The following is a 25182-nucleotide window of genomic DNA, read 5'->3' as shown; positions in this document are numbered from 1 at the left end:
CTCAGTCGTGTCTGACTCTTAGAGACCCCATGGACTATAGCCTATCAGGCTCCTCAGTCCATGGGATTTTCCAGGCAAGAGTCCTGGAGTGGGTTGCCATTTCCTTCTCCAGGGGATCTTCCCGACCCAGGGATCAAACCCGGGTCTCCCGCATTGTAGGCAGACACTTCACCATCTGAGCTAGCCCTTTTTTTAACCACTGCACACAGGCCTCAAGCTGTGTGGGTTTCCAGCCTGAAGACAGGCACTGGGGACAGTGAAACTCCAGGCGCTGGTTCCCGCACTGGTCTCCTCAGACAGGGCCCCAACACTGCCTGAGGAGTATGTAAGTCCCCCGAAAGGTGAAGGGGTAGGGGATCAGAAGGGGGCCGGGAGGGAGCCCCTTTACTGAGCATCTGCTCGGTCCTCACCCTTTACCCCCGGTCCCAGTGACCATGGGGGTAAGTGCCCTGAAATAATTATCTCTGTTCCAAAGAAGGAAACCAAGACCCGTGGCGGTTAGGAACAGCCCAGGAACCCCAGGGCCAGGATGCCAGCCCAGGAGGGTCTGACCTCAAGGCTCCTCAGACCACAAGCAGAAAGAGAAACTGAGACCTCAAGGAAGCAAACTTCCTGCTCCCGGGAGGACCACTCTGGCCCAGACCACAAGGGGAGGCGTTCTGGGGGCCCCCGCCCCTGCAGTCTCTCCACCAGCCTCCTAGGACACACGCTCACACGCATCATGCTTTGAGTTCTTAGTGCGTCACAGACATTCACAGAGAACATCACAGTTCATCCAACTTCCCAGTTTATTCACCAACCTCATCTGAGGATGCCAACCGGAGTCCCCGGCCTGTGCCAGATGATGTTAAGTAAAGGCAGGAGATAGCAGAGGGGGTCCCCAGGTTGGGGTCCACGCCCCACCAGCCCTGGGGGACCCCCCTGGGGTGGGGACATGGCAGACAGGAGAAGTGCTGAGGGAAGGCTGGGCCCCTGAAGGGGGACAAGGACAGCAGGTTAGAGGGGGCATCTGGGCAGGAGACACAGGCAGGGCGAGAGGTGGAGAGGAAGCAGACGGTTCTGGTTCACCTCCAGTGAGGCCCAGGGTGCTGGCCACACACCAGCCCAGTAATAGCACCAGTTCAGGCCTAAACTTGAATCAGTCCATCTAAGGCTTGGCCACAATCAGCCGCAAAGAAGATTAGCAAAGACCAGGGAGGGAAGCAGGGGGCGGGGGTTTGCCGGGCCAAGGAATAATGTGCATGGAATCTATCTTGGGGGGAAAGGGGGTTCAGCACCCCTTCCCACAGGACATGGAGTGGGAAGCGGAGGTAGGAGACAGACCGAGCTATGTCAGCTTGGAGGGCACAGATCTGACCCACTGAGGCTGTCAGACCCTAAAACTCTGCCTCCAATACCTCCCTCCCTCAACCTCAACAAGCTCAAGTGAGACACCGAGAACTTCCCAACCCCAGTGAGACCCCAGAATGCCTGAGCAGCTCAAGCTGTTCATGCCGTCCTTGGCAGAGGAGGGCAGTCCCAGCAGGGCATGTGTGGTACCCCCGTGGCCCCCTTCAGGCCAGGCTGTAGTTGTATCCGGGATGACCCAATGGGCTACATTCCCGGCCCACAAATGCTCTGGAGGCAGAGTGGAAAGTAGGAGGCTTCAAATGGAATCAGCTGCCCAGCATAACGTATTAGCATCTAGGCGAGATTAATCAAGCCCAGAAACCTCGAGTAGACCCCTAATTAGTTGCTGCTGATAACTATATTTGTCATGCTCTCCAATTATTCCACTGTAAATTTCAGAGTTTAATTGCACCTTGTTCTTCATTGAAGTGTCACTGTTTGCACATGCTCCCCTAATTCTTTAGCAAATTTGACAAAATTCAGCATTAAATATAGATTATCTTTAGATTTCCATAATTAACACAACCAAACTGTCTCAGGCCTAAATATTTCTCCCAGCACCATAAATCTGGCCTGTCCCCGGAACCCAGAGAGCTGCTCCCAGCTCCCCCGGCAGAGGCCGCAGTGAGAATACACATGCTCATCCTTGAACTCACACAGGACACGCCTGTGAAGGGCTGGGACTGGGGATGCAGGGGAGGCTTCACTGAGGGCACGCATCCAGGGACCGTCCCACCCCCAAATGTGTGGGAGACCTCACTGAGGCTGCTTCCTGGGGCATCTCAGCCATGTCCCAGGGCTTAGAAGGCCAGGCCAGCATCATGGCTGACCTCTGTCCCTGGCAGGTGGTGATTTTGTGAGTTAGTCGCTCTGTCAAGTCCGACTCGTTGAAAGCCCATGGACTGTAGCCCACCAGGTTTCTCTGTCCATTGGATCCTCTAGGCAAGAATACTGGAGTGGGTTGCCATTTCCTTCTCTAGGGGATCTTTCCAACCTAGGGATCAAACCCAGGTCTCCCGCATTGTGGGCAGATTCTTTAATGTCTGAGCTACCAGAGAAAACCCCTGCAGCCAGGCCATAAGCCACTCCACACCACGAAAGCCAAAGGGCCCGTGTGACCTTTATACCCATTAAGGCGGTCTTTGATTCTGCTGGGAAGGCGGCTCAGGCGGACAGGGATGCTCTCTGTGCACACCCCCTTTCTGGCATCCTCACTGACCAACCTTCCCTCCAGACTCACCGGGTGCACATGTGGTTGTTGTTCAGTCGCTGAGTCATCTCTGGCCCTTTACAGCCCCATGGACTGCAGCTCACCAGGCTCCTCCGGCCTCCACTGTCCCCCAGAGTTTGCTCGGGTGAATGCATGTCCATTCCACTCCAAACACTCACCTGGGGCTCTTAGCTCAGACACTCAACATCAGGCTACAAATCTTTACCACCAGTTCCCCCAAGCCCCAATTTTTTGTTGGGGAACAACAAAACCAGCAAGGTGTCCCATTTCCAAGACGACAGTGGGACAGCAGGGATAGCTAGGAGAAGACAGGAATGCCTATGCCCCCTCCAGAGCCCTCCCAGTCCGTGGCCCCTGGGAACAGATCCACTGGTTTATCCCACGTAGGGCTTCCCAGGTGGCACGAGCGGTGAAGAACCCGCCTGGCAGTGCAGGAGATGTAAGAGATGAGGGTTCAGTCCCTGGGTCGGGAAGATCCCCTGGAGGAGGGCATGCAACCCACTGCAGTATTCTTGCCTGGAGAATCCCATGCAGAGGAGCCTGGCGGGCTACACTCCATGGGGTCGCCAAGAGTCGGACACGACTGAAGCGACTTAGCTTGCACATGCACACACCCCAAGTCAAGTCTGGCTGGTCCATGGGCAGCAGAACATCCAGAGTTCAACTGCCTGCCAAGCCCCATCCCCCATCCTGCAGTCATGCAAGCGTGCACACACGCACACACAGATGTACACACAGAAACAGAGACAAACGGACTCGGATACACAGAGACACACCATCAGCACCCAGGGACACACAGGCAGACACACAGTCACACACTGACATGCAAAGACAGATATACACAAAGAAATACACACACTGCTCTGCGCAAACCCGGAAGATGGGGTCAGCCAGATAGGAGAATACTCACTCCCCAGAAATCAGGGGCATTTCTAGAATCTTGTTGCCTTGAAGGGCCAGAGCGGGCTAGGGGCTCCAGAAGACCGTCCCCAGCCCTCTCACTCTCTTAAGAAGCCTCAGTGTATACTTGCTGCAAATTTGGAGGAAAATCAATGACCTTTATTGAGATTTGAGTTTTTGCCCCAACGAGGGGTGCTGAGCTGGGAGTGATGTGGGAGCTCTCTGGGCGCAGTGTGCTAGGAGATGGGGCTAGGCACAGCTTACAGGGCAGGGAGGGACTGGGCAACGAGCGGCGGGGAGGCTCCAGGGCCAGCAGCCTCCAGGACAGGCCAAGACAGAGGACCAACAGATAGGCGATCAGGCTGCCACCCAGCCCCAGCCTGCCGGGCCGAGAGGGCCCCTGGGCCGGCTTAGGGGTCTGCTGGGGCCAGGCTGCATTCTGGATCCAGGACTCTGGACTCTCAACCTCAGAAGGAAGGAGGGGCTGAGATCCACCCAGGTCTGAGGGGCTGCTCGTGGCCAAGAAGAGCAGGAAGCAGCAACACAGGGTGGGGGTTGTACAGCCCACTCAAGGTCATCGGCTTTGGAGGGTGATGAGGGGCAGTTATTGAGCAGCTTCCTGGCTCGAAGCACCTGTTATCATCATTCTGCAGAAAATCCTGCAAGAGACACAATGGCCCCCTTGCTCAGATGAGGAGAGTGGGGATAGAGAAGTTGAAGAAATTGCCCACAGCCGCCCAGGTGGCAAATGCCCGAGGCAGCACCTGAACCAAGGCCTGCCAGGCCTGGAAGTCTGTTTTCCCCGTTCTGCTGGCAGGCAGCACCTCGCAGGCCATGAAGGTGCCACATCGTCACCTGTCTTCTCCTCTTCCAGATACTTGGGCCATCTGGGTCAGAGCTTGGGTTCAGGCTCCAGAGTGACGGGAACTCAGGGAATCTTCTCCACAACTCAACCCCAAATTACAAGACATACCCCAGGCACAAAACAGAGGACATCTGTCAGCCGAAATCCTGTCTACCCTACCCCACTGGCTAAAGTTTGACTTCCCTCCTTCTCTACTGAATAATTGAAGGGACCAGAGGCCATCAACCCAATCTTAATATCATGTGCCTGAAGCCCCTAGCAATATCCTGCCTGAGTGGTCATCTGAGTGCTTGCATTCCTCCAGTGACAAGGAGCTCACTATCTACAAAGTACCCCCATTCAATCTTTGGAATCCTGTTAAGACTGAGCTGCTATTTGACTCCCTGGGCCTCCCACTGGGCCCATACTTCCCTCTGGGTTATCAGTCTGGCCCATGAGAAGCTCTTCTGTAATTGGAATACCACGACCGCTGCTCCCACTACAACCACCACCCCCACTCTCCTGGCTAAACTCTTCCTCATTTCCTCAACCACAGCCAACTGTCCTCCCCCATCCCTCCTACTCACCCAAAGTTATCAGCAGAATTGTTGACAGACAGGAGTGGTTAACAACAACCATTTTGGATGGACTTGGCAATGAAGGCACAGGCAATAAAAGAAGGTAAATGAGACTAAATCAAAATTTAAAACTTCTATGTATCAGAGAGGACTTCCAAGTGGTGCAATGATAAAAGAATCTGCCTGCCAATACAGGAGACACAGCAGACGTGGGTTCAATCCCTAGGTCGAGAAGATCGCCTGGAGAAGGGACTGGCAACCCACTCCAGCATTCAAATAAAAAAAGATTAAAAACAGAATTACCATATGAGCTGGGCTTCCCAGGAAGCACTAGTAGTAAAGAACACGCCTGCTAATGCAGGAGGCATGTGAGAGGCGGGCTCAAGAAGATGCCCTGGAGAAGCGCACGGCTACCCACTCCAGTAATTCTTGCCTGGAGAACCCCATGGACAGAGAAGCCTGGCGGGCTCCAGTCCATAGGGGTTGCAAAGAAGCAGACATGACTGAAGCGACTTAGCACGCACACACCATACGATCCAGTAATCCCTCTAGGTATATATCCACAAGAATCAAAACGCAGGATCTCACAGAGAGATTTGCACCTTCACGTTCCATGCAGCATTACCCACCATAGCCAAGAGACAGAAGCAACCCAGTGCCCACCAGCTGATGAATGGATAAACAAAACATGGTAAATACATACTCTGAAATATTATTCAGCCTTAAAAAGGGAAGGAAATCCTGTCACATGCTACATGAACGGACATTGAAGACATTGTACTAACTGAAATAATGCGGTCATAAAAAAAAATACTGTATGATTCCACTTCAATGAGTATCTAAACTTGTCAAATTCACAGAAACAGAAAATAGAATGGTGATCGTCAGGGGCTGAGGATGAGGAATGATGGTTTAATGGGTAGAGAGTTTCAATTCTGTAAGATGGGAAAGATCTCCAGATCTATTTCACAACAGTGCGAAAATACTTAACTCCTGGAATGTACACATAAAAGTGATAACGATGGTAACCAAAAAAGAAGGAAAGACAAATGATTTTGGAGTCAGACAAAATTGGCTTTGATTTCCAGCTGTGTCATTTCCTAGCTGCATGACCCTGGGCAAGCTGCTGAATGTCTTTGAGCCTTAGTACCCTCAACTAGACGAGGGACTTGAGAGAGTCTGAGAAGAGCGTTGTCTTCCTGGCAAAGTCGGTGGAGGACCTTGGACATGGTCACTATTGGAGGGATAAATTAGTAGGAAGGGATTAACATATACGTACTACTATGTATAAAATTCCCTGGTGGCTCAGACGGTAAAACATCTGCTTACAACGTGGGAGTCCCAGGTTTGATCCCTGAGTCAGGAAGATCCCCTGGAGGAGGAAATGGCACCCCACTCCAGTACTCTTGCCTGGAAAATCCCATGGACAGAGGACCCTGGTAAGCTGCAGTCCACGGTTGCAAAGAGTCAGACACGACCGAGCGACTTCACATTAGTGGCTTTTAGTGGCTTATATAAAATAGACAACAGGCCTTCCCTGGTGGTCCAGTGGTGAAGAATCACCTGCCAGTGCAGGGGACACAGGTTCGATCCTTGGTTGGAAAAGATTCCACGTGCCGAGGGGCATCTAAGCCTGTGCCTGGCCACTACTGAAGCCCAGGCTCCCTAGAGACTGAGCTCCTTAATAAGAGAAGGCCCCGCAATGAGAAACCCGCACACTGCAACTAGTCATCCCAACCCGAAGCAACTAGAGAAGGCCGTGCCCAGCAGTGAGCACCCACCCAGTGCAGCCAGAATATCAATCGATAAATGAATGAAACCATTTATTAAACATCTGTTTAAAAATATATAAAATAAAACTAGATAACCCACAGAGACCTTCTGTATAGCACAGGGAACGATATTTTGCAATAACCTATAAGGAAAAAGAATCTGAAAAAGTATACACACACACACATATGTACAACTGGCTCACTGCGCTGTACACCTGAAATTAAGACAGCGTCCTAAGTCAACTGTACTTCAGCTCTGCTTGTTGTTGTTCTTGTTTAGTTGCTCAGTTGTGTCTGACTCTTTGCAACGCTATGGACTGCACCCCACCAGGCTCCTCTGTCCGTGGGATTCTCCAGGCAAGAATACTGGAGTGGGTTGCCATTTCCTCCTCCAGGGGGATCTTCCCAACCCTGGGATGGAACCAGCATCTCTGGCATCGGCAGGCAGCTTCTTCACCACTGAGCCACCCAGGAAGCCCACTACATACTTCAACTACACTTCAGTAAAAGTCAAAAATAAATAAACAGAGACTCCTGACATGGCTGGAGCAGCAGAGTCATGCTCTAGAAGCTGTCCTGTGCGGAGCTGCTCGGGCCTCTCAGCCTGGACTGACTGTGTGCCCCGCCGTGCCCGAGCCTGGCCCTCCACCCCCACCCCCACCCCACCCAGCTCCCCTCCTTTCCTCCTTCCCTCCTTATCCCTCACTCCAGCCACCTGCCTTCCTTGGGAGCCCAAAGCACACCGCTCTGGCCCTGCCAGAAGGCGTCTGGCCCTTCTCTCGGTTTCCACAGCACAGAAAGCTCAGAGCGCTCACTACTTCCCTTTCCCGGGTATTTGTGTACAGGTCATCTTTGCAAGGGGGCCAGTCTCTGACCACACTATTCAAAGTGGCGCCTCCCTCAGACTGCACGCTTACCCTCCTCTTCCTGCTCCACTTCTTACATAACACACTATATAACTTTACTGACTGATTTTCACGGACTTCCACACTGCTGTATCCCTGGCTGACCCATACTAGATGCTCAATAAATACTTGTCCAATGACAGCATGAGCTAAGCCTTGGCAGTGTGTCCCCAGAAGACCTCTGCCCCACCCTCTACTCCCATCAGAGCAGCAGGGCCTTGCAGCTGGACGGACTCCCACTCCCGTGTCTCAGAAGGAGAGGCCGGAGCCCTGGGGCCTTGCAGCTCCAGGCTCCCCAACTGCCTCCCCCTCGGCCTGGGCACTGATCCTGTCCATCAATACTGGCCTCCAGCAGCCTCCCTTGGATGCCCACCCCAATCGATAACCAGCGGCTGCCATCGATCAGCCCCAAGGGGTGGAGCCAGAGGAGAGGCAAAGAGAGGGCCCTCCGGTGTGTGGAGATGCAGCCCTAGAGAGGAACGGCGGCAGGGGCCCCCAGTGACAGCAGACGGGATGGCAACATGGGAACCCAGGCAGAGCAGAGGAGGAGAGGGGGCGGGAGACCCAGAGCCCTGAAGACCCACCTTGTGCCATGGGCATCTGCTTTCAAGCCCCAGCACACCCTCAGGAGAAAGCCAGTCTCAGTTCAGTTCAGTCGCTCAATCATGTCTGACTCTTTGCGACCCCATGGACTGCAGCACGCCAGGCCTCCCTGTCCATCACCAATCCCCGGAGCTTGCTCAGACTCATGTCCATCCAGTCATTGATGCCATCCAACCATCTCATCTTCTGTCGTCCCCTTCTCCTGCCTTCAATCTGTCCCAGCATCAGGGTCTTTTCCAATGAGTTAGCTCTTCGAATCAGGTGGCCAAAGTATTGGAGTTTCAGCTTCAACCTCAGTCCTTCCAGTGAATATTCAAAGCCAGTTTGGGCACCGTTTTACTTTTCTGATGTGGACCATTTTTTAAATCTTTGTTGAATTTGTTACAATACTGCTTCTGTTCTGTGTTTTGGTTTTTGTGGCCACAAGTCATGTGGATCTTAGCTCCCCCGTCAGGAATCGAGCCCTCACCCCCTGCCTTGGAAGGCGAAGCCCTAACTACTGGACTGCCAGGGAAGTCCCATGGGCACCGTTTTACAGGGAGAAAACTAAGCAGACAGGCTCAGAAACTCAGCCCAGGTCCAAGGCTTTAGACACGAGAGCAGGGGCAGGATTCAAACCCAAGTCTGGGTGTCTCTAGGAGCCTTGCCACCCACTGCAGCCCACCCAGCCTAACACCCACGGCCGAGCGGGGAGCAGGTGGAGGTGCCCTGCACTGGGATGCCCCGCTTTGAGCTTGTCAGGAGACCTGGGGAGGGGCGGGGAGGGGAGTCAGGGTGGGGCCCTGCGTGCGCGGAGGGGCTTGGTGTAGGGGTGGGGAGGGTGGCCGCTTGCCCCGTGGCCTGGCCTTCCCGGCGGCAGCCTCCGAGGGGATGCCTGGGCGGCAGGTCCTCTCCTGCCCACCCTGGCTCCTCCCTCCTTCCTACACCCTTCTGACTGCCCCACCATGACCTTGGGCAATTCCTCAACCCCTCCGTGCCCGTTTGCTATCTATAAAGCAAAGGTAGTAACGGTGGCCGCCCCAAAAGCATCGAAAGGATTCAAGGAGACGAGGCACGTAAAACTGCCAGCACACAGCACATACATAATAAACATTAGTACTATCACCAAGCCAGCATCATCATTCCCATCATCAACATCATAGCCCTGCTGCCAGCTTCCGGGTCCCACATCCACCACGGTGAGTGAGGGGTGTGTGTGTTGGCCTCGGGGCTTTAAGCAAGATCCAGCCCGCACCCCCCCGCCCCTGTCGAGGGGAGGGGCTTCCACGCGGGGCCTGGGTCCTGATGGATCTCAGCAGGGCGAAGGGCTGAGGGCTTCTGCAGACCATCCCCTCAGTCTTCGATGAGCTCCTTTGTTTCAGAGAATCGAGAGCAGCTGTGGCTGGGGGATCATTTGCATCTTGCCTCTTCTGAAAAGTGGAGGGGCAGGGATTTGCCCCCACAACCCACCCCACCGAAGAGAAGCAGGAGGCAATTAGTCTTCAACCTCAGGACCTATTTGCTTTTTCATTCATGGTTTATAAACTAGCCCCCCTCTCCCTGTAAGTGCCTGGCCCTGTGTAGGGGACCTAGGAAGCTATTAATACTTCCTGCCCCCAAAGACTCAAGGACGGGGTGGGCCTTCCTAGGGGCAGGGGAGGGGGAGCTTAGGGTCTTCAGAGGACTCTGGGGGCCAAGAGGCTGGGGGAAGGGCCTTAAGGCTGCTAGCAAGAAGGAAGCAAGCCCCCCCAACCCCGTTACTGCCTCCCTTGTTTGCTGACTTCTCATTTTCTTCTTTCTGAAGGAAACTGTTGAGCCCACTGACATTTTTTTGAGCTGACAGACAAACCACAAAAGGTACCGCTTTCCATAGTCTTTCCCTTCTGACATCCACAAACCCCAGCCAAAAGCAGGGCATCGGAGGGGGGCCAGGAGGGTGACAGGTGGCAGGAGAAAGCAGAAGGGGTCAAGTTCAACTAGACTGCCTGACTGGGGGTGGGAAGAGCGGAGAGGGGCTCGGGCCCAGCCCCCCCTCCACCCGAGCCCCTCCTCCCCCGGGCCACCGCAGCTGGTGAAGAGCATCCTCAGAAATGGACCATTGTGACCGGGAGGGCAGACGGGGGCGAAGGACAGGCATTTCCATAAGAAGCCTTCTTGGAGTGTAGTGGAGAGGAACCTTATTTAGAAGCAGCCTTCCCAGAGCCCGAGGAATAAATCTCCTGGTCCCAGTTCACTGACTAGCCCCACTCCCTCTCCCAGTCTGCGGTCGGTCGGAGCTGGAACAATTCATCTGGGCGAAGCTCACGCCCTCTCCTGCTTCCTGGAACCTGACAGGTCCTTGGGACCCTGGCCTCCGCTCCCCGACCCCCCAGCTGGCTAAACCAAGTCCTGGGGTGTAGAATGATCGTTCTGAGAGTGGTTGTCATTCCCTGTGAAATCACAACTGCTGCCCGTTGTGGAGAACTGACCGATTTAGCGGGCCGTGGGCTTCTGGGCTGTGGGTGTCGTGTCCCCGTTTTGCAGAACTGGTTAGATGTCCTGGAGGAGAGCGACTTGCCTCTGGTCATCAAGCTAGGAAGCGGTGGGTCAGGATGAGAGCCCAGGACCAAGCCGTGTTCACAGTCACGGAGATCCAAAAGGAAGGAAGAAGTGGCTGAGCTGGGTGGGACGCACTGGGGAGGAGAGGCTGGTGGGGAGCAAGGGGCAGCTTCAGACGCCAGACCCCCTGACCAGGCCCCCAGGACCCTTGGGTGGGGGGACAGAGATAGCCTCCGGGCCAGCGGCCACCTCTCTCCCACATAAAGCTCTGTCTACGCGAGTCTGAGCACAGACCTAGCAGCGCGGAGCAGTGAGCTCTGGGCCAGGGAGTTAGAACTTTCCGGAGCACCTCCCCCAGCAGGATGAGCTGAAGACCACCAGGGAGGTGTTAATGAAACAGAGAAGCTGCGAACAGACCCAGGAGGGATTCCAATCTGACACCTCCACCCCAGCCCCTGCCAGTAATGAGCCAGGACCGTCCTTCTCCCCAGGGGAGCCCGGGGTGGGGGTGGGGGGCAGCAGGAGGAAACTCCCCGAACATCCTGGAACTTCAGAGACCTCCTTTCCTATTATCGTCCTCACCATTATCATTACTTCGGCTGCCCTGAAAGTGTTCACCTTTATTGAGCACCTACTATGTCCCCAGAACCGTGCTGAGTCCTTCTTATACATCCCATTGTTTATGCTCACAACGACCCCTATGAAAGGCACTGTTCCTATCTCCACAGATGAAGAAACTGCAGTTAAATCAGGTTAAGGGATGGGCCTGAGGCTGACCCAATATGTGGACCCAGGACTGTCTGACTCAGAAGTGTCTGTGTGTGTTTTGATATTCATTATTTGGCTGCGTGGGGTCTTAGTTGCTGCCCACAGGATCTCTGCAGGGTCTGCAGGGCAGCGGACAAGTTCTCTAGTTGTGGCACGTGGGCTCCAGAGCAACAGGCTCAGCAGTCGCAGTGCAATGCCTTAGCTGCCTGGTGGCATGTGGTGGCTCAGTGATAGAAGAACCCACCTGCCAATGCAGGAGACTTGGGTTTGATCCCTGGGTTGGAAAGATCCCCTGGAGAGGGAAATGACAACCCACTCCAGCATAATTCCCTGGGAAATCCCGTGGACAGAGGCGCTTAGCAGGCTACAGGCCGTGTGGGTGCACAAGAGTCGGACACGACTGAACGACTTAAGAACAAAAACAAAACAAAACAACGTGGGAGATTAGTTCCCCGACCAGGGATGGAACCCACGTCCCCAGCATTAGAAGGCAGATCATTAACCACTGGGCCAGCAGGGAAGTCCCCTAGAGGTGTGTTCCTGATGCTTTAGCTACTTTGCCTGTGAGAGGACCCAGGCAGTTCTCAGGAGGGTAGGTGGGGTGGAAATGCCCCCCTGTCTGGGGAGAGGCCTTGGGGCGCCGTGGCCAGGCCCACTCCTCCAGGAAGGGAGGCGTGTGTGCCCCAGGGATAGCGCTGGGAGTTCCGGAACTGGGGAGGAAAGAGAGCAAGGGCCCAGCCCCGCAGCCTCTGGGTTCCCTGCATTTTCACGGGGCCTCCGCTCTACCTGTGTGCAGTGAGGACTGGGCCAGGGCTCTGGAAGGGCCTCCAGCTCTGCTCGCTGCCTGGGGGAGGGGATGGAAGGGGTGTTGGGTGGGGAGGTCTAAAGTAGTGGGCTACATGGGGTGGGGGGCTGGGGGGTGGTGCTCGGAAGACCCCTGCCTCCTGGCCCTGGAGGAGGGTGCTGAGCAGCTCTGAGAGCAGAGTCCTGTGTTTGTAAACATCATTAATCAGGGATTAGCAGATGGGCATGCTAATTGCACCTGTGGAAGTCAGAGACCTCAAGGTTGATTACATTTACAAACTGTGGGGCTCCCTGGCACCCGGCCCTCCCTGTAGGAGTAGGGGGACTCTAGTTGAGGATCCCAGCCTGGGGCGGGGTGGGGAAACTGGCAATATAGCCTTCTGTAGGGGAAAAAAAAAAGATGCCAGCCCTGGAGGGGGTAGGGTTCTCTGGGAACCCCACCTTCTGAGACCCTGCCCCTATTGGCTGGGAGACCCTGACAAGAGGAGCCTGGGAATGTCATTTCAGCCCCCGCCTCTTCCAGCTCCCTCTGTTCTCCCCGGTAAACCATTGTGTCTTGCAGCTAAAAGGGGTCCTAGAGCCTCTGGGGAAACTGAAGCCAGGGTGGTGGAAGGGCAGGGTCCAGTGTCCTGACCTCTAGGTCAGCCCCCCATGTCGGCTGTGAGAGCATCTCGAAGTCCAAGGAAACAGGGCAGAGGGCTTTACATGCGCGATCCGCCCACGTGGACACTGTTGTCTTCCCTATTTACAGATGAGGAAAGCCAAGGCTTGGAAAAGTTAAGGACATGGCCACCTTGACACCACTGCCGAGTGTCAGAGCTGGAGCTCAAAGCGCACACTGCTTGCCAGCCAAGGTCGTGTCCTCAGCCACCACCGTGCTCTCCTCCAGCCGCACCCTGACCCTGCTGCCCTTTGTACCCACGCCTCAGCCGCCCCAGGTCCCGGGTGTTGAACCACACTAGCTGAGCTGAGCAGCCCTTATGTACCTGGCACCTGAGGTCGCGTGCAGAGAAGCAGGCCTCAGCCTTGGCCTCAGGGCCTTTCTTCATTTGGGGAGTGAGTATCTGTGTTGCATGACAACTATGGATCTGTACGTCCTGGGCAGGTAATTTCAGCCGCAATTCCCTCTGGTTCAAGTGAACCTGTCTTCCAGAGGACAGCCAGCCAGCTGCCTGGGGGGATGAAGCAGGAAGGAGCCACCTGGGCCCGGCTGTCTCCCCGGGGGAGTGGTCCTGGAGGTGACCCAGACCACACGGACTCAGAGAGCTGGATAGCAGCTTGGGCCGGATAGCAGGCCCAAGGTTAGATAGGGCTCCGGACACCGCAGAGGAGTCGGTGGGCAGGAGAGGGCTCCGGACCCCAAGAACACCCAAGCCTACTTCTAGGTTCCATGCTGGCTTTAGTTCTGGAGAGCAGAGCTCAATTCTGCACCCCAGTATGGCGGGAGCACCAGGACACCTCAGTTTGTTTTCACCAGATCTATTAGTCTGGGATCTCCAGAGAAACAGACCCAACAGGAGAAACGGAACCTCTCTCTCTCTCTATGCGGCTGCTGCTAAGTCGACTTGACTTCCCAGGTGTACAGTGGTAAAGAATCTGCCAATGCAGGAGATACAAGATGCAGGTTTGATCCCTGGGTGAGGAAGATCCCCTGGAAAAGGAAAGGACTACTCACTCCAGTATCCTTGCCTGAAAAATCCCAAGGACCAAGGAGCCTGGCGGGCTACAGTCCATGGGGTTGCACAGAGTCAGACATGACCAAGCATGCAGGCATGCGTGTGCACACACACACACACACAAATATGCACACCCACATATATATATACACACTATATATGTTATAAGGAATTGGGTCATGTGATTATAGAGGCTGAGAAGCCCCAAGTTCTGCAGGGTAGGCCTGGAAACCCCAGGAGAGCTGATGATATAGTGACCATCTGAGGGCCAGCAGGCTTGACACCTGGGAAGAGGCCATGTTCCAGTTCCAAAAGGCAGGCAGATTCTCTTACGTGGCGAAGGGTCAGCCTTTCTGTTCTGCTGGGGGTCCTCAACGGATTAGACAAGGCCCACCACACAGGGGAGTGCAATCCGCTTTACTCAGTCCAGCAATGCTAATCTCATCCAAAAACACCCTCACAGAACCACCCAGGATAATGCTTGACCAAGTATCTGGGCACCCTGTGGCCCGCTCAGGTTGACACATTTACCTGAACCCTTACATCCAGGTTTGAATTATGACGTGCCAGTCCTGGGCACACAGTGCTGCAGTTTACACAGCGCTTTTTTATCTTTACAACTTCCCTGTTGGGGAGAGGGTAGCTGGAGCAGGTGTAGATGGCACTACCCCCATTGTACAGATGAGGAGACCGAGGCACCACCCAGGGAGGAAGCCAGAGTCAGGGCTGGAGATCCAGCATCTTCTGAAGAACCTTGGGGACAGGTAAAAGCTTGCTTGGCCCAAACTTTCAGGTATGCACTCAAAAGCACGGGTGTGAACGACTTGGAAGCAGTTGGACATATGTGGTACTCTGACAGCCAGTGATTCTCCACCTGGCTGTATACTGGCCATCAACTGGATAGTTCTAAAAAAAAATTGCTGGTGCCTGGCTTCTTCCCAACAGATGCTGATTCAGTCAGCCTGGTACCTCTGCACACCTGGACTATTCAAGTGACCCTCCCTTTCCCTGACCCCATGAGACTAGAGACCACACAAGGGGGACCGCCCTGGTGGTCAGAGGTTAAGACTCAGTGCTTCCACTACAGTGGGAAGGGGCTTGATCCCTGGGCAGGGGAACTAAGATCTCACTTACCATGTGGTGCAGCCAGAAAAAAGAAGAAAAACACAAACACACTAGCCTCTTCGTCACGAGAGCAGAGGTGATGCGGGAGGCGGTGTCGTACACCTGAGATGGATGGAGATCACATTGTGTGGCAGTCAGGGACGGAGCTCAGGGAGAAACCTGTGTGATGATCTATGGAGTGTATGAAGGAGGGGTTCCTCCTCCTTTTTGAGAGGAAAAGCTCTGATTTTAAAGCCATCGTTGTCCCTTTTATTCATTTATAATTTACTTTTAAATTGGAGGGACTCCCTGGTGGCTCAGACGGTAGTCTGCCTGCAATGCAGAGACCTCGGTTCAATCCCTGGGTCGGGAAGATCCCCTGGAGCAGGAAATGGCAACCGACTCCAGTATCCTTGCCTGGAAAACCCCATGAATGGAGGAGCCTGGTGGGCTGTAGTCTCTGGGGTCACAAAGAGTCGGACACAACTGACTTCACTTTCACTTTTTAATTGGAGGAAAACTGCTTCACAATGTTGTTTTCTGCTGTACAACAATCCAAATCAGCTGGAATTATACGATTTTTTTTTTCTTTTTTAATATTTATTTGGCTGCACCAGGTCTTAGCTTCAGCACGTGGGATCTAGTTCCATGACTAGGGATCAAACCCAGGCCCCCTGCCTTGGGAGCACAGAATCTTAAGTACTGGACTGCCAGGGAAGTCCCATCTTTGGCTTTTTTAAAATTGAAGTCAGTCTTTCTAAACTGGCATCACCATTAGAATTCGAGATGAATCCATCCCACAGAGAATATGGCAGTACTACTTACCAAGCATCTACAATGTGTAAGGCCCTGAATTCTCCTGCCTCTCCCCTCCCTGCCACCCAGGCAGGCAGGATTATCCCCGCCCACTAGGAGCAGGAGGGTGAGGAACTGGCCAAGGTCACAGGGTTAGGACCTGCACCTCCGGCGGCCATCCCCCAGACCCACGCTCCCAAGCAGTGCTGCTCAAGGGCTGATCCCATCTCCCTGGGGACACACGGCAGCGTCTAGAGATGTTTTTGGTTGTCACAACTCAGGAGACAGAGGGTGCTTACTGTCATCTTGTGGGCAGAGGCCAGAGATGCTGCTAAACACCCTACAATGCACAAGACAGGCCTTCACAAGTTACCCAGCCCAGAACATCAGTAGAAACCTAATGGGTCCCGGCCTGGGCTGCAACTGGAACCCAGCTCGGGGAGCTTTAACAATTCAGATGTTCAGAATCTCCCTGGTGGCTCAGAGGTAAAGAATCCGCCTGCCAATGCAGGGGACAAGGGTTGGATCCCTGATCCGGGAAGACCCCACGTGCCGCAGGGCAACTAAGCCCATTCACCGCAACTACTGAGCCTGTGCTCTAGAAGCTGGGGAGCTGCAGCCGCGGAGCGCTTGTGCCGCAGCTACTGAAGCCCGCGCACACAGCTAGAGCAGCCCTGCTCTCCACAACTAGAGAAGAGCCCGAGCAGCAGTGAAGACCCAGCACGGCCAAAAAAGAAAACAAATAAAATCCTTTAAAAAAACAGAAAGTCGGATGTTCATGTTGCACACTGACCAATTACATCAGGCTGAGAGGGGTGTCAGCTGTTCTTCAAAGCTTGCCAGGTGGTTCCAGTGAGCAGCCAAGACTGCTCCAAGGTACTTATCCTAGTGGCTTCTGCTCCACTCATGGGAGCCTGGGAAAGGAGTACCAAATCTGTCTGGGTTGTACAATAAACAGCAAATCTCCAAGGTCCTCACCACCTCCCAGAAGCAAAGGCCAGAACTCTGGTTCGGCAGGTCCTTCCATGGAGGCCAACTAACTGGTGACTCACCCATGGTGAGTACTGGAGGACCAGTGAATTGACAGTTATTTGCTAATCTTTCTCCTGCCTCTCTCGGGTGGGCCACAGCCAGGAATCTCCCCAGGTGGCTGAGAGAGCTTCCCAAAGGGACTGTGGACCAAAGAGCAAGGCTGCCACCTAGTGGAGGAACCAGAGAGAAGGGGTGCCTGCTGGATATCAAGTGATGTTTCACTGGATCCTGACAATAGCCCTAGGGGTTAGAAAGATGAAGCCGTGTGTTCACAGGGTTTGAGCCTGGATTTGCACCTGTCTGGCCCACAGGAGTACCCCGGGCTTCCCTCTGCCTTCTCACACCCGTCCAGGAGGAAGAGGACCCTGGATGGGGCTGCCCGATGCCCTTCTTTCTGATGTCCGAAACTCCCCCTCACTTCCAGGTGGGACCTGGGAAGAAACAGACCCTCTGTCCCAGCGCAGCGCAGAAATTAACAAGCTGCCACCTCCAACCGCAAGTCCAAAAAAATGGGAAACTGAACTTCCTGTGGCCTCTACTGCAAAGCTCCTGGCTCCCCAGGACAGTGGTTTATAAACAGAGGCCTGATGCCCACTCAAGAAGACAAGAGACTCCAGCACATTCGAGGGTGTGGGTGCGTGCGATCCCAGCACACAGACACCGTGGACAGTCCCAGTTAGCCCCCGTCTTGGCTCTTCTTTTCCGATCCTGAGGACAGTCCTGGGTGCTGAGCTGCTCTGGCTGCTTCAGATGAGGCCGAGGGATCCTGGGGGTCGTGGAGAAGTTGCTCTCTCCTCCCTTCCACTGGGAACCCCTTCCTCTGGCTGCAAATGGAGTGAAGAAGGATTCCTGCACAGACAGACAGAAGGACAAGGGTGGACACCTGGAGGAGGGGCCATGGGCCAGGCACTTCTTCACTTCATCCTGAAGAAGCTGTAGGGGGCTTCCCTGGTGGTCCACTGGTTAAAACCTGCCTGCCAATGCTGGGGACAGAGGTTCCCTCCCTGGTTCGGGAAGATTCCCACATGTTCCGCAGGGCGATGACGCCCAGGCACCACGGCCACTGACCCCACACACAAACAAGAGAAGCCACTGCAAGGAGAAGCCTGCAACTAGAGTGACCTCTGCTCAGCTTAATGAGAAAAAGCCCTTGGGCAGCAATGATGGCCCAGAGCAGTCAAAACTTATATTAACTTTTAAGATGTAGATATGTTCCTCATTTGGCACATATAAGCAATTTGGACACAGAAAGATTGAGAAAGGTATTTAGGATGAATTGAAGCAGCTGTATGCGTGTGATCAGAGGCAGAGAAGGACAGGGAGTGGAAACTCACCTGCGGCCACAGAGACGTTTAAGGACTCGAGTCCAGGAGGCAGCTGCCGGCCGGGCAGGATGGTGAGGAGAAGCTGGCAGGAGGCCTGCACTGCCCGGGACAGACCAGAGCCCTCGTTCCCTGCAGAGCATGGAGGGTTATGGAGGCCCCAGCTGGGCAGGCAGGCACTCAGGAAGCTTTCATCTCAGCAAAGAGCAGGGACATCTACCTACCCAGCACGAGGAGGGTAGGCCGGTCCCAGAGGAAATCCAAGCAGCAAGTGATGGGGATCTTGGAGGATGGGGCGATCTCAGGGCTCGGGCAGCCCACTGTGCCAGCCACGAGCCAGCCCTGCCGGGCTCTGGCCTGAAGGGGGGAGGAGAAATCAATCCTTCAGTGGAGCACCAGCTGGGAGGAGCCTGGCCTTGCCCATCTAGTCATCCCCTCGTTAAACCGCTGGATTCAGTCAGTAGTTATCAAGCACCTAGAGTGGACAGGCTCTGTGCTCAGCACTGGGGATAAGGTGATGAACAAAACAGGCCCAAAGCCCAGCCTCGTGGCAGGGAGGTCAGGGAAGCCTCATTGAAGTGTAGACCTGCGGGAGGTGAAGGAAGGGAGCACCACGCAGACACCTGGGGGAGGAGATACTCTAGGCAGAGATCAGTAAGGGCAAAAGCCAAGAGGCAGGTGCTTACCGGGCAAGCGTGAGGAACAGCAGAACAGCCAAGTGGCCAGTGGAAAGGGAGCTGCTGAGACAGGAAAGGAAAAGAGAGGCCACAGGAGGTAGGACCTCAAGGTGACTGGAAGGCCTTTGGCTTTCACTCTGAGAGAGGCAAAGCCTTTGACGGGTTTTGAGCAGAGAAGCTGTGACATGGTCTGACTCACGTCTCTACAGAATCACTCTATGTTGAGAGCAGAAGCAAGCAGACCAGTTAGGTTTCTGCAGTGACACAGGCAGAGATGATGGTGGCGTGGACCACAGTGTTAACACTGGAGATGGTTAGAAATGGTCAGAATGTGGAAATAAGGTCAAGGTAAAAATGAAAGGATGTGCCTTAACAATATCTGTTTATTTTACATCCTTGTCTAATCTCTGGGGCACCTTTGTCGTCAGCTGCATGTGCAGGACTGGACAATCACATCCTCGTAAGACAGGTGGGATGAGGGGTGAGAGCAGGAAGACCCAAGGAGGATGCCAAGGCCTGACAACTGAAGGCAGGAGGAGCTGCCATCAACTGAGCTGGCTGAGTCTGCAAAAGGAACAGGAGCATTTGGAAACCCTGTTTGAAATGCCCATTAGAAAAAAGAGCTGTTGAGTTGGCAACTAGATATGTGAATCTGAGGTTCAGGAGCAAAACCCAGAAGGATATATATTTGGGAGGCATTCGTATCTAAACGGCAATTTAAAACCATCAGATTGCATGTGACAAACAAGAAATAAGTATGTACAGAAAAAGGACCCAAGGACTGAGGAGCCCTGGGGGATGGCCAGAGAAATTGCTAAATACATGGCAATACTGCCCCCTTGTGTCTAGCAAGGGAAGCACAGCACAGTTCAGTTCAGTTCAGTTCAGTTCAGTCGCTCAGTCATGTCCGACTCTGCGACCCCATGAATCGCAGCAAGCCAGGTCTCCCTGTCCATCACCAACTCCTGGAGTTCACTCGGACTCACATCCATCGAGTCAGTGATGTCATCCAGCCATCTCATCCTCTGTCGTCCCCTTCTCCTCCTGCCCCAATCCCTCCCAGCATCAGAGTCTTTTCCAATGAGTCAACTCTTCGCATGAGGTGGCCAAAGTACTGGAGCTTCAGCTTTAGCATCATTCCTTCCAAAGAAATCCCAGGGCTCATTTCCTTCGGAATGGACTGGTTGGAACTTCTTGCAGTCCAAGGGACGCTCAAGGGTCTTCTCCAGCACCACAGTTCAAAAGCATCAATTCTTCAGCGCTCAGCCTTCTTCACAGTCCAAGTCTCACATCCATACATGACCACTGGAAAAACCATAGCCTTGACAAGACGGACCTTTGTTGGAAAAGTAATGTCTCTGCTTTTGAATATGCTATCTAGGTTGGTCATAACTTTCCTTTCAAGGAGTAAGCATCTTTTAATTTCATGGCTGCAGTCACCATCTGCAGTGATTTTGGAGCCCAGAAAAATAAAGTCTGACACTGTTTCCACTATTTCCCCATCTATTTCCCATGAAGTGATGGCACCAGATGCCATGATCTTAGTTTTCTGAATGTTGAGCTTTAAGCCAACTTTTTCACTCTCCTCTTTCACTTTCAAGAGGCTTTTTAGTTCCTCTTCACTTTCTGCCGTAAGGGTGGTGTCATCTGCATATCTGAGGTTATTGATATTCCTCCCGGCAATCGTGATTCCAGCTTGTGCTTCTTCCAGCCCAGCGTTTCTCATGATGTACTCTGCATAGAAGTTAAATAAGCGGGGTAACAATATACAGCCTTGACGTACTCCTTTTCCTATTTGGAACCAATCTGTTGTTCCATGTCCAGTTCTAACTGTTGCTTCCTGACCTGCACACAGATTTCTCAAGAGGCAGGTCAGGTGGTCTGGTATTCCCATCTCTTTCAGAATTTTCCAGTTTCTTGTGATCCACACAGTCAAAGGCTTTGGCATAGTCAATAAAGCAGAAATAGATGTTTTTCTGGAACTCTCTTGCTTTTTCCATGATCCAGCGGATGTTGACAATTTGGTCTCTGGTTCCTCTGCCTTTTCTAAAACGAGCTTGAACCTCTGGAAGTGCACGGTTCACGTATTGCTGAAGCCTGGCTTGGAGAATTTTAAGGATTACTTTACTAGTGTGTGAGATGAGTACAAATGTGCAGTAGTTTGAGCATTCTTTGGCATTGCCTTTCTTTGGGATTGGAATGAAAACTGACCTTTTCCAGTCCTGTGGCCACTGCTGAGTTTTCCAAATTTGCTGGCATATTAAGTGCTGCACTTACACAGCATCATCTTTCAGGATTTGAAATAGCTCCACTGGAATTCCATCACCTCCACTAGCTTTGTTCGTAATGATGCTTTCTAAGGCCCACTTGACTTCATATTCCAGGATGTCTGGCTCTAGGTGAGTGATCACACGATCGTGATTATCTGGGTCGTGAAGATCTTTTTTGTACAGTTCTTCTGTGTATTCTTGCCATCTCTTCTTAATATCTTCTGCTTCTGTTAGGTCCAGACCATTTCTGTCCTTTATCGAGCCCATCTTTGCATGAAATGTTCCCTTGGTATCTCTAATTTTCTTGAAGAGATCTCTAGTCTTTCCCATTCTATCGTTTTCCTCTATTTCTATGCATTGATCGCTGAGGAAGGCTTTCTTATCTCTTCTTGCTGTTCTTTGGAACTCTGCATTCAGATGCTTTTATCTTTCCTTTTCGCCTTTGCTTTTCGTTTCTCTTCTTTTCACAGCTATTTGTAAGGCCTCCCCAGACAGCCATTTTGCTTTTCTGCATTTCTTTTCCATGGGGATGGTCTTGATCCCTGTCTCCTGTACAATGTCACGAACCTCCGTCCATAGTTCATCAGGCACTCTATCAGATCTAGTCCCTTAAATCTATTTCTCACTTCCATTGTATAATCATAAGGGGTGTGATTTAGGTCATACCTGAACAGTCTAGTGGTTTTCCCTACTTTCTTCAAGTCTGAATTTGGCAATAAGGAGTTCATGATCTGAGCCACAGTCAGCTCCCAGTCTTGTTTTTGTTGACTATATAGAGCTTCTCCATCTTTGGCTGCAAATAATATAATCAGTCTGATTTCGGTGTTGACCATCTGGTGATGTCCATGTGTAGAGTCTTCTCTTGTGTTGTTGGAAGAGGGTGTTTGCTATGACACCCTGGTGTTGGCCGAAGACAAATGCTGATGGACCGGGGGTTTTGCTAAGGTTTGACAGAGGATGAGATGGCTGGATGGCATCACCCACTTGATGGACATGAGTTTGGGTGAACTCCGGGAGTTGGTGATGGACAGGGAGGACTGGCGTGCTGCAATTCATGGGGTGGCAAAGAGTCGGACACGACTGAGCGACTGAACTGAACTGTCCCTTCCTTCCTAGACATCAAAGGGGGGTTTTTTGGTGGTGGTGATGATGCTGCTGGTGGTAGTAGTTTGGGGGGTTTTCTTTGTTTCTTCGTTTGTGGGAGGAACCAGGGGAAAGGGATAGACTAGTCCTTGTTCAAAGAGCCTTTCTAAGTGCTTCCCTACAGGAGGAAGCAGGAACCACTGGTTTCTCACGAGTGAACATTTACTGACTAGATGGGTTTCCCTGGTGGCTCAGATGGTAAAGAGCCTGCCTGCAATGCAGGAGACCTGGGTTCGGTCCCCTGGGTTGAGAAGATCCCCTGGAGAAGGGAATGGCTACCCACACCACTATTCTTGCCTGAAGAATTCCATGGACAGAGGAGCCTGGCAGGCTACAGTCCATAGGGCCCCAAAGAGTTGGACACGACTGAGCAACTAACACTTTACTTACTAGGCAGTGAACTGAAAGTCACTCAGTCATGTCGACTCTTTGCGTCTCCATGGACTATACAGTCCATGGAATTCTCCAGGCCAGAATACTGGAGTGGGTAGCCTATCCCTTCTCCACTGGATCTTCCCGACCCAGGAATCGAACCAGGGTCTCCTGCATTGCAGGCATATTCTTTACCAACTGAGCCATCAGGATGCCCCTAGGCAATGAAGCACTGAGTAAACCAGCAGGAGGGGCAAAAAGTATGCCTCTGAAAGGAGTGCAGTGGAAGTCCCTAATGGCAGATTCTGCTCCATGCATGCTTTTTAAAACTCCAGATCCTTCTCTCCTGAAAGCAATTTAGACAGCTGGATGACTCACGAGCTGGAATCAAGACTGCCAGGAGAAATATCAACCTCAGATATGCAGACGATACCACTCTAATGGCAGAAACTAAGAGGAACTAAAGAGCTTCTTGAAGAGGGTGAAAGAGTGAAAAGGCTGGCTTAAAACTCAACATTCAAAAAACAAAGATCATGGCATCTGGTCTTATTACTTCATGACAAATAGAAGGGGAAAAAGTGGAAACAGTGACAGGTTTTATTTTGGAGGCTCCAAAATCACTGCAAATGGTGACTTTAACTATGAAATTAAAAGATGCTTGCTCCTTGGAAGAAAAGCTATGACCAACCTAGACAGCGTTATTAAAAAGCAGAGACATCACTTTGCCAAAAAAGGTCCATATAGCCAAAGCTACAGTTTTTCCAGTAGTCATGTATGGATGCGAGAGTTGGACCATAAAGAAGGCTGAGCTCCGAAGAATTAATGCCTTCAAATTGTGGAGCTGGAGAAAACTCTTGAGAGTCCCTTGGACTGCAAGGAGAGCAAACTAGTCCATCCCAAAGGAAATCAATCCTAAATATTCACTGGAAGGACTAATGCTGAAGCTCCAATGGCCACAATACTTTGGACAGGGAAGCCTGGCGTGCTGCAGGTCCGTGAGGTCGCAAAGAGTGGACACGACTTCGTGACTAAACAAACAAGGAAGCGATACCAACACGCCCCCCCACCCCCCCACCCTTTCCTCCCTCAGCTGCTGGCCAGGAGGCCCTTGGAGAGACTGAGCTTGGCTCATTTCTTCTCCTTTACTGACACACCCCCGCTTCCCCCGCGCCATTACCTGTAAAAAAGCGGCCAGGTCATCAGTGGAGAACACGTCCATCACCTCCATAGCCCCGGCGCTGGCCTTGCTGACTACTGGAGTGAGCGGGCAGCTGCAAGGTTTCCCCATGCCACCATATGAAGCCGGGTAACCTCAGGCCCGGTGCTGTGCCCTCCCCCATACCCCAAGGGTTAGGGGGTAAGAATTCTGGCGTCGGGGAGGCCTGGCTGAGGGACCACCCAAGGGTCAAGGTGCTTAGGAACTCGGCTGCGCCTCCAGATGGGGACGCACGGGGAATAAAGGGCGTCCGTGCCTGTTTCTCCGGCTGGTGATGACCTTATCCACTCCGAGGAAGTGAGCGGAGCGCAGCACGGCCCCAAGATTCCGGGGATCCTGCAGCCCCTCGAGGACGAGCCACAGCTGCTGGGGGTCGTCTCCTGGCCGGGCCGCCTCGGCCTCGGCCCAGGGCCGGGGTCGCAGCGGGCTCACTTCCATGCAGACGCCCTGGTGAACCTGGTGACGGCACAGGGCGTCCAGCTCCCGCCGCCGGGGCCGCAGCACCGGGATGGCCCGCGCCTCGGCCGCGCGCAGCAGCTCGGCCCGCTGCCCCTGCAGCCCCGACCTGCAGGCCTGGAGCAGGAGCCGGGCGACGCGGCGGCGGGCGGCCTGCAGCGCCAAGAGGCACGGGGAGAGGCCAAACAGGAGCTCCGGGCCGCCGGCCGGCCGCGGCACCGACGCCAGGTCATCCAGGGGCAGGCGGCCGAGCTCCTCCCCGCCGGGTCGCCCCCCACGCCGCGTCGCTTGGGAGAAAGGACGCGTGAGGGGGAGGCCGCAGCAGGGCCAGGTCCCGGCCCCGACGGCCGGGAGCAGCGGCATGGTCGATGCCCGGGCTGCACCCGCAGGGGCGGTCACTCCCGCTGGCGCCGTCCCCCACGTGAGCAGCTCCGCTTCCGCGTCTGGACGCCCCGCCCCCGCCCGGGAGCCGCAAGGCGCATGCGCGGAGGCCAGGCCGTTCCCACAGCGCCCCCTGGAGGGCCGGCGGAGCGACCATCATCCACCGCCGAAGAGAAGGGGTGCTCGCCGCGAAGCCGACCCGACCGCGGGCTGGGCGGCGTCGTGCACCCTCCCTCCAAGGCCCCGGGAGGCTGGAAGACCTTTCACCCCGGCGCCAGCAAAGGACACGTTAAGGCGATGTGTTGGGTTTCCTGTCCAACCTGTCTGGGCGTAGGGACGCCCTCCGCCACCGGGGGGCTGGCGGTTTTCCTCCGGAGCTGCTTCTGCATCCAGCCCCTCCGCGACACCTCCACTGCCTGTCACACCT

The 25182-nt window shown here is 53.8% G+C and overlaps 1 protein-coding gene across 1 annotated transcript; it reads right to left on the bottom strand.

The window, feature by feature from the left end:
• Nucleotides 1-15598: 15598 nt before the first annotated feature.
• MRM1 (mitochondrial rRNA methyltransferase 1) lies at nt 15599-24765 on the bottom strand. Its single transcript, XM_052657847.1, has 5 exons — nt 24175-24765; nt 23880-23973; nt 18465-18597; nt 18253-18372; nt 15599-17767 (listed from the first exon to the last, which is right to left on the bottom strand). The coding sequence occupies exons 1-5, from the start codon at nt 24735-24737 to the stop codon at nt 17595-17597; spliced, it is 1083 nt and encodes a 360-aa protein (XP_052513807.1). The 5' UTR covers nt 24738-24765; the 3' UTR covers nt 15599-17594.
• Between the last annotated feature and the right edge of the window lie 417 nt (nt 24766-25182).

The sequence above is a fragment of the Budorcas taxicolor genome, chromosome 19 (genome assembly GCF_023091745.1).
Source record: "Budorcas taxicolor isolate Tak-1 chromosome 19, Takin1.1, whole genome shotgun sequence".
NCBI classification, from domain to species: Eukaryota; Metazoa; Chordata; class Mammalia; order Artiodactyla; family Bovidae; genus Budorcas; species Budorcas taxicolor.
Note: the sequence above shows the minus strand (reverse complement) of the source record. Positions and strands in the feature narration are given on the sequence as shown.